Consider the following 15187-nt stretch of genomic DNA (forward strand, 5'->3'; position numbering starts at 1 on the left):
TTCTCTTTTTCAACACTCGATCGCAAGTGAACGGAGGTTACGTGCAGAAGAGGTTTCAAATGCAAATCTGTTTAAAGTTGTAATAGTATATATATTTTTAATATCAAGAGTCAGGCATATTTTGCTGAGTTTTCCTGTGATTTACACTTTTTCAACTTCAAGTTTTTGCAAAGTTTGAAAATTTTCTTTATTCAAATTCTTTATTCGAACTTCCAGTCGATGGGCCTTAAATGACTATACAAGTTGGAAAATATCATATACCATATATGGTTGGTACTAAAGAAAATGTTACACAAACAATTTAAACCAATTTTATTATAAGGTGTTTCAAAGTGAGACATTAAAAAGTAAATTATTTTCTAAATGAAACAAATGCATTGTCACTTTTGCTCTACTTTATAAATACATTTAACAAAATGGTTGGATCCAAGCCATGACTCTAAGTTTAAAACTTTTAATTTCTAAGAATAGTTATGAAGAAAAATAATTTGTTTTGTTGTTAGGCGCAATGCTACACAATAAGTTATCTTGTGCTCTTTACTATGTTAGTATCTAAACCCGATTTTTAGCGTTGTAAACGTCCAGTTTCAAATAATTGTAGCTTTTTTTTTTTTTGTCAAAGTCCATAACGTTGTAGAGTAATATTATAACTTAATTTACTGATAGTATTACGTTCGGTAAAGTTTAGTCCTAGCTAAATAAAGCAAGGAATGCAAATGAATTACATTGTTAATTTATCTGTTTATCGAATGTAGGCCATACTTAATAAAGGCTTAACTAATGTTAGGCCTGAGAGAAGTTGACTTTATAGATCTCGGTGCATGTGACTAGAAACCTTTTGTATCATTTTAGAAATTTTGCATTTAAAGAAGTACTGTTGTAATAAAGATACTAATCTGTCTGCAAATGTTTCGATGAGTCTCTGCTAGTATATATATATATTAAAGACCGGCCAACCTGTCGAAATCGAGGGTTTTTGTTTTCTTTGGAGTTAAACATTACAGTACAAACGTCAAACAATAAACGTTAAATACTCAATATACAAATTAAAATCGTAGAATAATAGAAAAGAAAAAAACGCTAATTATCTTTAACTATAAACATAGTTAATTTCAGACATTTGTTACAGAAAAACATAAGAAAAAATAAGAAGTCATAAGAAAAACAAAATTTTATAACGTAATTAACAAAATGTTAAAGCGATTGATTAATTTCCAACAGGCAGATTCTACGCAAAATATTTGTGAGTTTCAAATTAAAGAAATTAAACTTGTTACTTATTGTATTTATTATTTATTTCTCCTGGCTTTAGACACAAAGTTTGTTTTATTTTACTTACATTATTTTAAAGCTCTCTGTCAATAATACTGAACAAGTATTTTCAATTAATTTCCATTAACAATTATCATCAATATTTATTTTAATTTTTTACCATAAAAATATTTCTGCTTAACTAATAATACGTAATTTACAGAGCCTGATATCAAATATTTGCTTAAACGTATTAGTCTTACAGTTTCCATATTATATACACTTATAATTAACTCTGGGTGAAGAACTTGATTAACTTATCGCTAATGCTTTCAAACAACTACATCGGTTGCATGGCTTTTTTAATCACTGATGTGACTGACTGTCGGTCAACTTTATATTATATACCTGTCTGACCTACTACGGTGTTCAAAGTAACTAGTCGCTGATGTGGTATCAGATTAATTTATAAATAAAATAGATACACACGCGTCCGCGCACGCACACTTTTTTTCACCATATGACTGCTATTGCGAAATTTAGTCAATCGAATATTGAACCAATGTTTCACACATTCGTCATGGTCCACTTGTTTGCTGATAAGAGATTTATTTATTAGAACTAACATACTCGCTAACTTCACTGTTCGCAGGAACTAACTTGTTACTGGTGCTAAGTTTTAGATCTGTATGTCTTTCAGCATTAGAATGAACCATGAAATAATTATTGTTAGAATTTTTGAAAACAACATGTATTTATTTTCATTATTGGCACCTTTGTGTATTCTTACTGTTCTTTTAATGTTTATTGTGTTAGAAAAAATATAAGCACAATTTACAATCCTTTATTCCAAACGAGTTTTCATTTCACCAGTTCAACAGACGGGTATTTCAACTTGTTAAAAATAAAAATGCATTTTGCAAGTTTCAATAGATATTTGATAAACTGAGTCATTTATTTAAAGTAAAACGTCACTAGACTTCAGTCAAACAGGTCGGATCTTGTTAATGCCCAGTTATACAAAGTTCAGGTAAACATTCAAAACTCGTTATTTTCGAGAGACACGCTGTTGCGTAACATTTGTTCAACTGGGGCGTGGAGACACGCAAGGCACGTGGCTTAGCTACGTGGAAACGATTTCGTTTACTGAACAATAGCTCTATTGATTTTTAATGTGTGCTACCTGTCTAGTTCTACATGACAGCTATTATTTTAATGCATTTGTTGATCTTAACACACATTGTTATTGTACACTGTATTTTGTTTCTCTACTAGTTGGAATGAAAATGTAAGTTTTGAACTGTTTATAACACTACAGGCATTACCCATCAACAACATTAAAAACTGGACACTAAACTGTATCTAAAGTGATCGTATAGCATCACAAAACTATTAAGTAATAACAAAAGTGTGATTTTGTGTTAGTAAACTCTTTCAATTTACCATATTGATATTGAAAAATACGTAGAAATTGCACTATGACCTAACTGATAGTAATATATTGACAAGTACAGGCTCGTCGGTCTCTAAGAAAAGGCGACTTTTCGTATTCAAACTTAGGCTTAACATTTTAAAGTTATTTACTCCCAACACGAGTCTAAGAATAACTATAAAGTCAAGAGTTATATTATTATCGCTATTAAATTTCAGATCACTCTTTTGTTTAGTTTGTTTGATTAGTAAAAGTGTGTTCGTCGGTGAAATAAATAAAACCATGGAATTGCTTCAAATTTTACTTACCTGAAGCAATCGAATTAGTTCAAGCTAAGGAGTGTGTCCACTAGAGTAGCAGCAGAACCTATTGAAGAGCTCTTATCCCATGTGAGAGGTCGGAATTTAAACTAAGATTTTTATTCTCCCTTACTTATAGGATGGCTATACCTGAACCATAAGAGTCTCTTATCTGGTCGCTTAGTCCACTGTGTGCATAAGGTGGTGAACAAAGTTACATTCTGAATTTGAAGACTTTGACTCCCACTGATATGAAAGTGCTATTATTATTATGTTAAACAGGTGGGATAGTCATATTAAATATCTTCTACCTAAAGAAGTGTCTCCAATCAGTTGTAATCTAAAGGGTGGTTTTATTGGTAGTTTTGGAACAACATCACGCGACCACCTCAGGCAATTTTTACTTGTTTAATAATTAACAAAAATAAGTAAATACTTTTTAAAAACATAAAGTCGACTTATTTTGTATTTCACAACACTTATTTCCTTTTGCCCCAATACTAACTTTTTTTCCACCTTCCCTAATTTAAAATTCTAAAAACACCATTGCATTTATGGACATTACACAGCTAATAATGAATGGTTAGTTTAATAACTTAATTTTTATAAGATAAAGGAATAACTAAAGGAAAAAGGTTACAAATTCCAGAATGATGTTTCATAACAGGGGAATGAACAGGACGGCTCAGCGGGGTGTTTGCGGATTCACAGCGCGAGAAATCGAGTTTCGATACCTGTGGTGGGCAGAGCACAGATAGCCCATTGTGTAGCTTTGTGCTTAATAACAAAAATACAAATGAACAGTTTTGAAAATAACAGTTTCGTAGGCGTCTTTCAGTTTTAAAGGAAAAAAAAAACATTTTATCGTAGTTAAAAACACTTGACTGCACCTTCTGCTCATCAAACTAACTCTTTGTACCCCAATAAAAATATTATAATCGTTACTGTTCAAGCTATGTTTTTATCACACAACTGTTTATTTTTGTGGTTTTAATTCTATTACCTCGTAAATGTACTTTAATATTAATTTAAACGTAATTACACTCTTATCACTCTTGCTAGCAGAATTCCTATCTGATCGTTAATTGAAAGTAAATACTTTGTTATAACGTCATTACAATTTGTTATGACGTATCATCAAATTTTATGGCCAAAACTATGCCGCAAACTATCACGACTACAACTGCTACAATGTGTGATTTCTTGCCATCTATTACACAGCATTGGTTCAGTCTAACAAAAAAACTGCAAATTCACATAAACAATTATTCGGATCATATCTCACAAGCAGTGTGAATGTTCACAATCACTTCAAGTTACTTTGATTTTTGCTCATTGATATGGTTTGAATATGCATAACCTTGTTTATCAGCTTGTCTTGAATTAGGTATTTTTGATGCAGTGTAACAACGAAGCAAAGATAATACAGAAAAAGATTCAAATTCTTTCTTTTTTTTAGTTTTAATAACTTTACAACCAAATAAGGAAAAAGACAACGTTTGTTTGACTACATTGGAGAAAGTGAAATGGAATTTATTTTACGACTTACATAAAGGAAATGATGAGTAATAAGACAAGCCTAAACCAGGAAAAAAAGAATCCTTTTTCTGATATTATGTTGAATTATTGTTTATTTGAAATTTATGGTTATCTACATGGTATTAGGATATACGAAAATTACTTACATTTACATAACACTAAATAAATGTCCACTTACAGATATTTCTCTGAGCTTTTAAGAAACTCTTGTAAACCAAGTATTTTTGCAATTATATACAGGTGCAAGTTCTTTATTTTGTATTTGATTAAAATATTGGCCTGGCATGGCCTAGCGCGTAAGGCGTGCGACTCGTAATTCGCGGGTTCGCGCCCGCGTCGCGCCAAACATGCTCGCCCTCCCAGCCGTGGGGGCGTTATAATGTGACGGTCAATCCCACTATTCGTTGGTAAAAGAGTAGCCCAAGAGTTGGCGGTGGGTGGTGATGACTAGCTGCCTTCCCTCTAGTCTTACACTGCTAAATTGGGGACGGCTAGCACAGATAGCCCTCGAGTAGCTTTGTGCGAAATTCCAAAACAAACAATTAAAATATTTTAAGCTCTATGTTTATAAAAAACACAAAGGAAATCTTGGTTTGTATCACTCGTAATTTTCTTTTTTTCTTCCTAGCTTAGCCTTAAGCTTTTTTATTTATCTGCCTTTTTTATGTGGCACCTTTCACACTTTAAGAAAGGGCATGTCATGCTGAACTTACGTTTCGAGTGTACTGAAACATGAAGCAAAGAATCTGAAAAGCCTGCGGGAAGTTCGCCAGTTTCTTCAGAGAATCCATATAATAAATACCCAGTTTACAAATTGCAGGCAGTGAATTTACTAGCTCAGGAGGTTACTGACATTACCACTACTGGCTTAAACTAAAACCACTTTTCCCCGGCATAGATGAACTTAAACTACCTGTTTGTTCTCAGTTGCTGATCTAGATTTGAATATTATGTTTTATTTTCACTTTACTGTATACAATTAAGTTTTTCGAGCAATAACACGTAATAAACGTCTATAGGAATATATAAAAATTAATTATTTACTCAGGTTTTAAAATTCATATGACTGTTTGTTTCTTGAAGTGTAAAACTGTCCAATACACCCACATCGTATGCTGAGTCAACAGAAAAGGACCGAGGAAGGCTGAATATTTACATGATGCGTTTGAAACATAATAATTTATTACTAGCGTTTTATGCTTTATGTGAGATTCATCTTTTGTTTTAGTAAACTTTTTGATGTCCATTTCAAGGTAAAAATGTGTAAATACAAGTGTTATTAAGACTCATAAACTTCATGAACACTATAATAGTGACTAGATTTTGTAAGCTAGTATATATTTTGTTTAAAATGTGAGTTTTCTTAAATTTATAATACATATGTTGATACGTTACTTCAGAAACTGATGTGGCTCAAAAATTAGTGTAGACGACTCTGAAGGGGATAGTTCATTATTCACGTTACCTTATCACAGGTGAGGAAGTCAGCATATAGTGATTTTGTTCTCCATGTAAAGTTAAGACGTCTTTGGCTGCTATATGATCATTAGCCTGAGGAAGTGATATGTTCACTTCCATCTAAGTCTTGCAAGGTTCCTCTTTTTTTATTTTGCCAATTCAGTAATCAACCTTACATAACTTCTTTATATGGTGAGTTTTGTTCCTAATACTTGTTTACGTTTTTGTTTGTAATTATCTATCTATATACACATACTGACAAACAACTATTATTAGAACCATGTTACACATCTGTAGAGCATCCCTTTAATTTTCATATTCAAAAGTAAAACTGGTTTTCCAAGGCGTGAGATTATTTATAAAACAGATTTCTGGTGAAATCATCGTTGATATGCAAGACTATGGAAAAGGCCATACTTTCAAACGATGGTGGGGACTCGTTACATAGGAACGCCTTTGTTAAAAATTATTTATTTGAGCAAGTTTTCAAAACGATGAGTTTGCAACAGTGGAAATCAAAAGATTGCACGAAAAGACACGTAATGCGTGACAGACGTCATACCGTGTTCACGTTGACTGATCCTTACAGACCAGTCAGTTTGTTTGTGTGTTTTGGAATTTCGCACAAAGCTACTCGAGGGCTATCTGTGCTAGCCGTCCCTAATTTAGCAGTGTAAGACTAGAGGGAAGGCAACTAGTTATCACCACCCACCGCCAACTCTTGGGCTACTCTTGTACCAACGAATAGTGGGATTGACCGTCACATTATAACGCCCCCACGGCAGACCAGTCAGGATTGATTGTTTGTTTGTTTTTTAATTTTGCGCAAAGCTACTCGAGGGCTATGTGCGCTAGCCGTCCCTAATTTAGTAGTGTAAGACTAGAGGGAAGGCAGCTAGTCATCACCACCCACCACCAACTCTTGGGCTACTCTTTTACCAACGAATAGTGGGATTGATCGAACATTATAACGCCCCCAGAGCTGAAAAAGCGAACATGTTTGGTGTAACGGGGATTCAAACTCGTGACCCTTGGATTACCAACGAAACAGTAATCACTGTTTATACATTACTCCACGGATCAACAAAACGGTAGCCAGTAGAGGGAAGGCAGCTAATCATTTCCTTCCACCTCCAACTCTTGGGCTACTCTTTTACCAATAAATAGTGGGATTTACAGCAACATTATAACGCCCTACGGCTGAAAGGGCGATTATATTTGGTCTGATGTGGTTCGAACCCACGACCCCCAGATTACGAGTCGGGTACCTTAACCACCTAGCCATACCGGGCTATGTGATCTAGTCTGATCAATATGTTTTTAGTACAAATAAGTAGGTAACCGTATGAAGAATGTTCTGGAAAATGTAACAGTATGGGGAACGTTCGTTTTTTTGTTGTTTTTGTTGTTGCAGATTTTGGATTGTTTGACTATTATATAATGAGTGATAGTATCCAGGTTCTACTTAACTTTTTTTTTGAATGATGTGTGTCTCACAATGCTACATTTTAATTGTGATTGACAGCGATTCTTCCAAGACCGAAATGTAGCAATCTATTACTCGTGTATTAGATAACTGTTTTTCAAAGACCGTGGCAACATCTCATCAGAGTTTCGAGTAACCATCTTTTATCTGAACCAGATGTGATAAAATATATCGTTCCATTGTCACCCACATCGACTTCAATCTAGTACGACAGTGAAATGTAATCTAGATCGATACTGCATAGATAGTTACAATAAGATAATGTAAGATAATTTATGTATGAAATGCTTTTATACGTTTTCCAAATATTTTATTTTATTAGTTGTACTCTGAGGTATTGAGGAACAAAATATGTTTACTGTATAATTACTAGTTTGATTTATAAACTTCTTTTTTTAAAATATGAATAGGGTAGGGTAAAATCTGTGGACGTTTTATATATATATGTATTTATATTATTATGTATTCGACCTCAATGAAAACTATTGGGTTGAGGAATAATTCGTGAGCGTTTTTTCAAGTTAAAAAAATATATTCATAAATGAAACGCTTTCGCAAAATATTTCATGTCATTTGGTAGATAATTTTTTGCTCTAATAGATGGTGTGTTTGATTTTCATATGTCTTTAATATTTGCTTTCATTTTCAGCTCATTAAATGGAATGTCAAGTGGACAAAATCGAGCATTTTCGACACCATCTGCTTTTCGCATTTAATTTCTTGCAATTTCGTTTAAAACAATGCATACTATATACCTAGGTATTACATGAAATAAAGTATCATAATAAATGTTTTGGGTGTAATGTGTTCATGCATTGAAGTATTGTATAGTCTTGCATGTAATGCTTGAATGAAATTATTTAAAAACGCTCACGAATTATTCCTCAACCTGATAGTTTCAGGTCGTGCAACATTTTTATAAACCAAGAAATTTTATATCCAACTGGTTGGCCCAGTCGGCAACCATATAGGACGAGCATGTTCAGTGAAGGGGTCCAGGACTCTCAACCCTCAGATTAAGAGTCTAGCTCCCTAACCACCAGGACAAATCAGACTCATGTATTGTTTTCTGTGTGTGATAAATTTATCTTCGAAATAATATTTTCTCCTATAACAAATATATCTTTCCTATTATATCAAAACATTTAGATAATTTCACGATAAGAATACATAATTTTTAAACTATATTTTAGTTGTTATTATTCTGAACAATATTTATTTTCTTACTTTTTATTCGAAATTTCTGTGATGCTTTGATTACTAAAAATGGTAATGTGACACTAGATTTATAAAGCACTTTCCACGATTTAGTTACTGTGTGGGTGTGTGTTTTCTTACAGCAAAGTTACATCAGGCTCTCTCTTGTCTCTACTAGTTACTCTCTGGTTGAAAACATGTAATTTAACAATTCATCATTCAATCTAAGTTTATTGTCTGAAGTGACACAGTTTTAAGTATCTATTCGCTAGTTTTGCTAGGCTTGCTTTGAATACAACTTGCTAATTGAAGTGCATCAAGGGAAGTATTGCATTTTTAATGTATTGCCTAAAGAGTTTGAACAGCAGCACTTACTGTACATATTTGTTCAACCTTTCACTGTATTTGTTACTCAGCTATACTGTGGAAATAGTTTGTGTACTTTCTGGAATATTTCCAGGAGAAAACGTGTTTCGATTGTGACAAAAACTAAAAAGTATATATTTTTATTTTTGTGGTCATTTAACCATCACAAAGAGGATATTCAACGATAACCAGTCTTATGATTAAAACAAAGATGTATAAGGCCTAATCTTATTTTTGGTTGTAATAATAATTAGTATAAATATTTAGGTCAGTCTTCTACCAAACACAATAAATAGGAATTATGTATTTAGTTTACAACTATTTCCTTTTCTATCTAAAATAAAAACACATGCACACACACAAACAGCTCAGATGGTGAACAGTCATATCTAAATAAAAAAAAGGTTTAATTTCTCATTTTCTGAAATGTATACCTGTTCAGATTTATTATGATCTTGCTTTCTCTCTGGAAGAACAGTGCCCCTTGTTTCTAAAGTTTGACCATTTATTTTTTGTTTATTTATCTTATAGCAAAACGACATTGGATTATCTGCTCTGTCTACTGTGGGGAATCGAACCCAGAATTTTAGCGTTATACGTTCGCTTTTCTACAGGGAGACTTACTGTTATTGGTAAAGGAGTAACACAAGAGTTGGCGGTGGGTGGTGATGACTAGTCGTTTTCCCACTGGTCTTATATTGCTAAATTATGGACGGCTAGCGCAGATAGCCTTGTAGCTTTGCGCGAAATTCAAAACAACCAAACAGTAATGAGATAACAATTGTACAAGTGCAATGTAATATCATTACTATTTTACGAATACAAAGTTTGCACTATGAACTGAATGTTTACTTCACCATTTAGCTAGAATGGTTATCATTGACTAAACGGTAAGAAACAGGAATCATTTAAAGTAAAAAACATTGTGCAGTTGTCTCCGCATTCAATTGGAAACTTTTGTAGAGGTCTTTAGAATGGACAGCTACGCCTCTTAAAACTATCAATATTCAGATATTAAGAGCCGAAAGTAAACGGTGTTGTGCTCAGCATTGCATCTGTGATTATAACTGTCTTGATGGAGGTTCAGTTATGATATGGGAAATAATCAATATGAATGAATGCATAACCTATTTCTCTTCTGAGTGGTATATTGTCTATTTGGTGACTAGTCTGATATTCTACCCATTATAATGACTTTTTGAAGTCATAAAAGAACGAGACTTTGTCGTGATGCTCCGTACTGGACCACCTTGACAAAGAAATTACGAAGGTCGTGGTTTAAGTCCTGACTTAAATTTGAAAAAAAAAAACATTCTGGTACTCTAATCCACCAAGTAAGGTAAGTACGCTTGACATTACCGTGAGTTACAAATGCATCAGAAAACCCGATACCATTGTCGCTGACAATTCAGAAGCAGGTATCACAAATGTAGACACTGGGTGTTGGCAGGAAGGACGAATATGGGTCATACTTGTTTCTAGTTGTACCTTTCTGTTACAAAAAATTTTCGACCAACTTGATTCAGCAAAATTCACAACGGGGATCAAAATACAATGTCTTCTGAGCATCACCGAACACAGGTATTATCTTAGTGTCAATGATTTTCTTGTTACAATATGTGAAGCAGGAATTTCCCCAAATTCAAATGGTCAGTTTTTTTTGTTTTTTTTGTAGTATAACTTCCCTGTCCCGTCAAAATAAGGAAAATAATGGTGTGGTTATGGTTGCACTCTATTCTACCATAAACAGTTTAATACGAGATTTATTTCAACACAATAATATTTTTATTCACGTGCAATACAGCCAAAATTAATTCAACAAACTCATTGCTTTTAAATACATACGCAGAACTGACATAACATACAGTGTCTTGTACATATGTACCTTGGATAAATGTTTCTAAAAAAAGTGGAAATTCGAATCTAAAATTCTGATTCCTGGAGATACTTTATCTAACTAGGCCTAATTTTAGTTCTTATTTATTCATGAAGTTTATCGTACACAATCGACTTGATAGTGTGTTCCAAGAAAAGTGTTCTTTATATATGTTATGCAGAAAATAATTTCGACATACCCTCAGAAGTTTTTCCAACCACAAATTTGTTTTGATAGTGATGAAGACACACATTATGATGACGTGAAACTAAGTTTTTGTACTTTTAAAACCAAATAATATTTTACGTTAACGTAAAATTAATGACAGTAGCTATAACTAAAAACTTATCAACTCGTAGTTAAATGGGTATTTTTTCCTTAAAGTAAATAAAATACTTGGCAAACTTGGTTAACAACAACACATGCTTCATTCCCGCTTGCTCTCTGACTCACCGAATTGGGGTGCGGCAGTTGGCGTTTGTATGTACATAATAGTGGAGTACAATGTGAAAGTAGGCTTTGACCATTTCCGATTCTACAGCACTGCATCGCGTGGCACCAGCACACCGAGACAGAACTGGTAGTCTGTGAAACTGGCATTTAATACATATAACTTTTTCTACAACGGCGATTTCGCTGTTTCACGTATCTACAAATGTTGTACCTAGATTGTTTTTGTATGGTTTCGAAAAGTGGCTGAACACGAGTTAAAAGTATCTTCCAATAAGAAGCTTTATTTCGATAAACAGCTTCCAAACCGTATATATGTATCTTCACAACACGGAGTGCACGCGTGTACATATTTACCCTGCTTGTGTTTATACCCTAACGCGATTGGATGTGGTCCAGTATTTCTTTTAACATCATTTAAGGATAATTTTGTGTGTCGTGTAAGCTGATATTGTACAAAGAAATACATTAATGTTCCCACTGATCGTTTTCATACTTTCGAAATATGGGAAAGGTTGGTAAATATGGCACACGGATTCATGAACCGAAAACTATAAGGTAGCATAGGAGCTACGAGTAGTTCAGAATTTCGTACTAAGCGATGAGTTATGATCTTCAAGTACTTTAAGTAAGGAGTTTCTGTACTTTTTTTGTAACGAAACGTTCGATTAGTTCTTTGAGTCGTCAAAGAATTAATGCTAACGATGTATGTGTGTGTGTGAGTAAATATATATTATTTATGAATATTTTGTAATAGTAGTACTCTCTAAAAATCGATATTTTCAATAGATTCGGTAACGCATGATTTATAATGTGATCATTTGAAAAATTGCTAAAGTTTTTAGATTGATCAGAAATCATAAATATTTTAAAACAATTGTTTTAAAAAACCTTTTTACAGATATTTAATTTTTTCAACAGTTTTACAAATACAGATTGACCGTATAAAATAGAATAAAAAAAGAAAAACGTTTAAAATTAGGACGTATCCGTAAAGCCGGGTTACTATTTTTTATAGCGGATGATTTACTCGTTCTGGTTCGATGTTTAGTGTAGTGCACAATGACTTGTGTATTCTTCAGCTATACGTTTTTTCTTCTCTATTATTATAATAGAATACTGCTTTCTAATATACGTTGACCCGTTTTCCAGTCTCAGTACAAAAAAGTCTGTGTACTTTAATAACAGTTTGTCAGAAAGTTTTCTTTAAATAGAAGGCTAGAACGAGATCAAGCTATTATAATTGTAAGATCTGGAAATTCACGGTTGTTCGTATAAATGTGCGTGATTAAAGTGTATATAAATAAGATTAGATTTTGTGCTTTAGTTGCTATTATACAAATGCTGTCATGTAATAGCTTTGTTAAACATTCTTTCTAAGGAAATAGTAAAACCAAAGTTTTCGAGATACTTCCATAATTTTGACTTCACTGTTTCGTATAACAAGAAGTATTACTACATATGTCAACTGTACTTAGAAACCGACGGTCAAACATGACTTCAAGAAAATGTTGTACCGATGACTTTTCGACGTTACCATGGAGACTAAGATGTATGTGTATATTTTCTATACTACTTGGTACTTTGTTTATTGTTTTATTACCAATTTATTTTTTCGTCGGTTTTGGTTTAAATGTTAAAGGATATTCCCCACTACTTGTTACACACGACAAAAATAAGCATGATTGGAAACCTGAATGTTTGAAACCTGCGAAGATGATGTCCTTCAGCCTAGTAGACTGCTTTCCAGAGACTGAATTAGTAACTGAAGAGCAATGTGTCAATCGAGGATGTTGTTGGACAGCTAATAGTCACGAATCAGTTCTTGGAAGCCCGTGCGATAAGCAACAGTTAACTTTAGTGCCAAAGTGTTTTTATCCCAGTAACTACGGCTATCATGTATCTGGAAAAGTTACCTCATTTTACGAAGGATTCGAAATTCCACTTTCTAGAATACCATCTCCATCTAGATACGGGAATGACATAAGAAATCTGCGTGTACTTGTAGAACGACAAACATTCTACAGACTACGAATAAAAGTAGGTTTTATATATATATATATATATATATTACGAAACATACGTTTTATAAAATTTCAAGCATGATCGTTCTTTGTTTTGTTTTTGTCGCAAAACTACCAAGAATATGTAGCCCCCTAGTGGCCTAGCGGTACGTCTGCGAACTCACACCGCAAGAAGCTGCGTTTCGATACTCGTGGTGGCATAGTACAGCTTTGTAGCTTTGTGCTTAATTTCAAATAAACAAAAATCCAAGGATTTTTAATTGCATGATATTTTTTATATGTCTAGATTTCATTAACTATTTTGGCCTAAGCACTCTAAGTACTCTCGCACTGAGTTTTCTGTGGTGAGAAAGTTTTATTAATTAGAAAAAAAATTAATGTATATAAACTGTATTACTAGAAACAAATTTTGTTTTAGTGCAAACTACACAATGGACTCTGCGCTCTGTCAACTCTAGGAAATAGAACCCCATATTTTAGTATTACAGTTCATAAGTTTACTGCGTCCCTTGTTAAGAAAAGAAAAAAAAAGAGAGAAAACTTCTAAACTACTCACAAAAAATATCTTGCGTTATAATACGTAATTCTTTACAAATTATTAATTCTTATGTTTTACTTCAGTCAAATGGTTTAGTGCGAAATAACCTCTTATTTGGAAGAGTTGAACTTATTAATTAGTATCCAAAGGAAATCTAAATTAACAGTTATATAAATATCAAAGGAATATTTATAAAATAACAGGAGATGACAGTGTGTTTTCAATTAATTTTGGAGTCAACTAAATATTACAAAATATTAGAAAAAATAAAAAGAGACTGTGACATAAAATGGTTTAACATCAACTACTAAGTTATATATACTGAAACTTAAGCGGAATTAACTTATTGTATTTCTTTTATCCATTACATAAAAAGTTAGTCTTGCTGTTGTACAGTTTTGATTAACCAAAATACCTTCTGGATTTCCTTACCGTTAGTAACATAACGTGTTAGCTAAAAAAGTAAGCACAAGCTTATGCTTTTTGCAAGCTCAATAATTTGTATGTTCTACAAATTTTGTAGAATCTAATAAGTGTACGTACAGCAAATTTTGTAGCATCTAATAAGTCTATGTTCTGCAAATTTTGTAGCATCTAATAAGTGTATGTTCTACAAATTTTATAGAATCTAATAAGTGTATGTCCTGCAAATTTTGTAGAATCTAATGAGTGTATGTTCTGCAAATTTTGTAGAATCTAATAAGTAACGGATTGCTTCAGGAACTTATCTTACATTTTTATTTTATTACAATTAAACAGTATGTTTATTTTTTTCGTTGACAAAATAATTATACAATGAGCTATCTGTTTTGCAACCACCACGGGTATTTAAACCCAGATTTGAGTGTTATTAACCCACAGACATACCACTGAGCCATTGAGAGGCAGAACAAATAAAAAGTCCTAGAATCTTTGAAATAAGAAACACATTTTTGTCTTAAATGTTTTTCACTGTCAAACTTCAATTTATTCACTGTTTTAGGATAACGTAGATGTAAAGACATTTGTGTCTAGAATATCTGCCAGTGTCTTCAGAAGAGTACTAGTATATTGTTTATAACTGATTCAGAGTTCTCTTATCTATAATTACTGCCTTACTTATAATTAGTATAATAAAGATCGTTAAGTATAATTAAGCTGCACTAACATTGCTGGACTGAGAACTATCGAATAAATTAAATTTTTTCTATAATATAAAATATATTTCCCTCTAAAAACTAGTTATTCGCTATATAACTATTTATATCAGCGCATATTTTAACTCTGGCTAA

General features: G+C 32.8%; 1 protein-coding gene across 3 annotated transcripts in view; it reads left to right on the forward strand.

Moving 5' to 3' along the window:
• The first annotated feature begins 11370 nt into the window (after positions 1-11370).
• LOC143245195 (maltase-glucoamylase-like) overlaps positions 11371-15187 on the forward strand; it is a 33934-nt gene continuing 30117 nt past the window's right edge. For all 3 annotated transcript variants that reach the window (XR_013025501.1, XM_076491254.1, XM_076491264.1), the window contains exon 1: positions 11371-13394. Coding sequence is in view for 2 of the 3 variants with exons in the window: in XM_076491254.1 (XP_076347369.1) it covers positions 12816-13394 (579 nt within the window). In the remaining variant the exon portion in view is untranslated. The remainder of the gene's footprint in view (positions 13395-15187) is intronic.

The sequence above is a fragment of the Tachypleus tridentatus genome, chromosome 1 (assembly GCF_004210375.1).
Source record: "Tachypleus tridentatus isolate NWPU-2018 chromosome 1, ASM421037v1, whole genome shotgun sequence".
In the NCBI taxonomy this organism is placed as follows: Eukaryota; Metazoa; Arthropoda; class Merostomata; order Xiphosura; family Limulidae; genus Tachypleus; species Tachypleus tridentatus.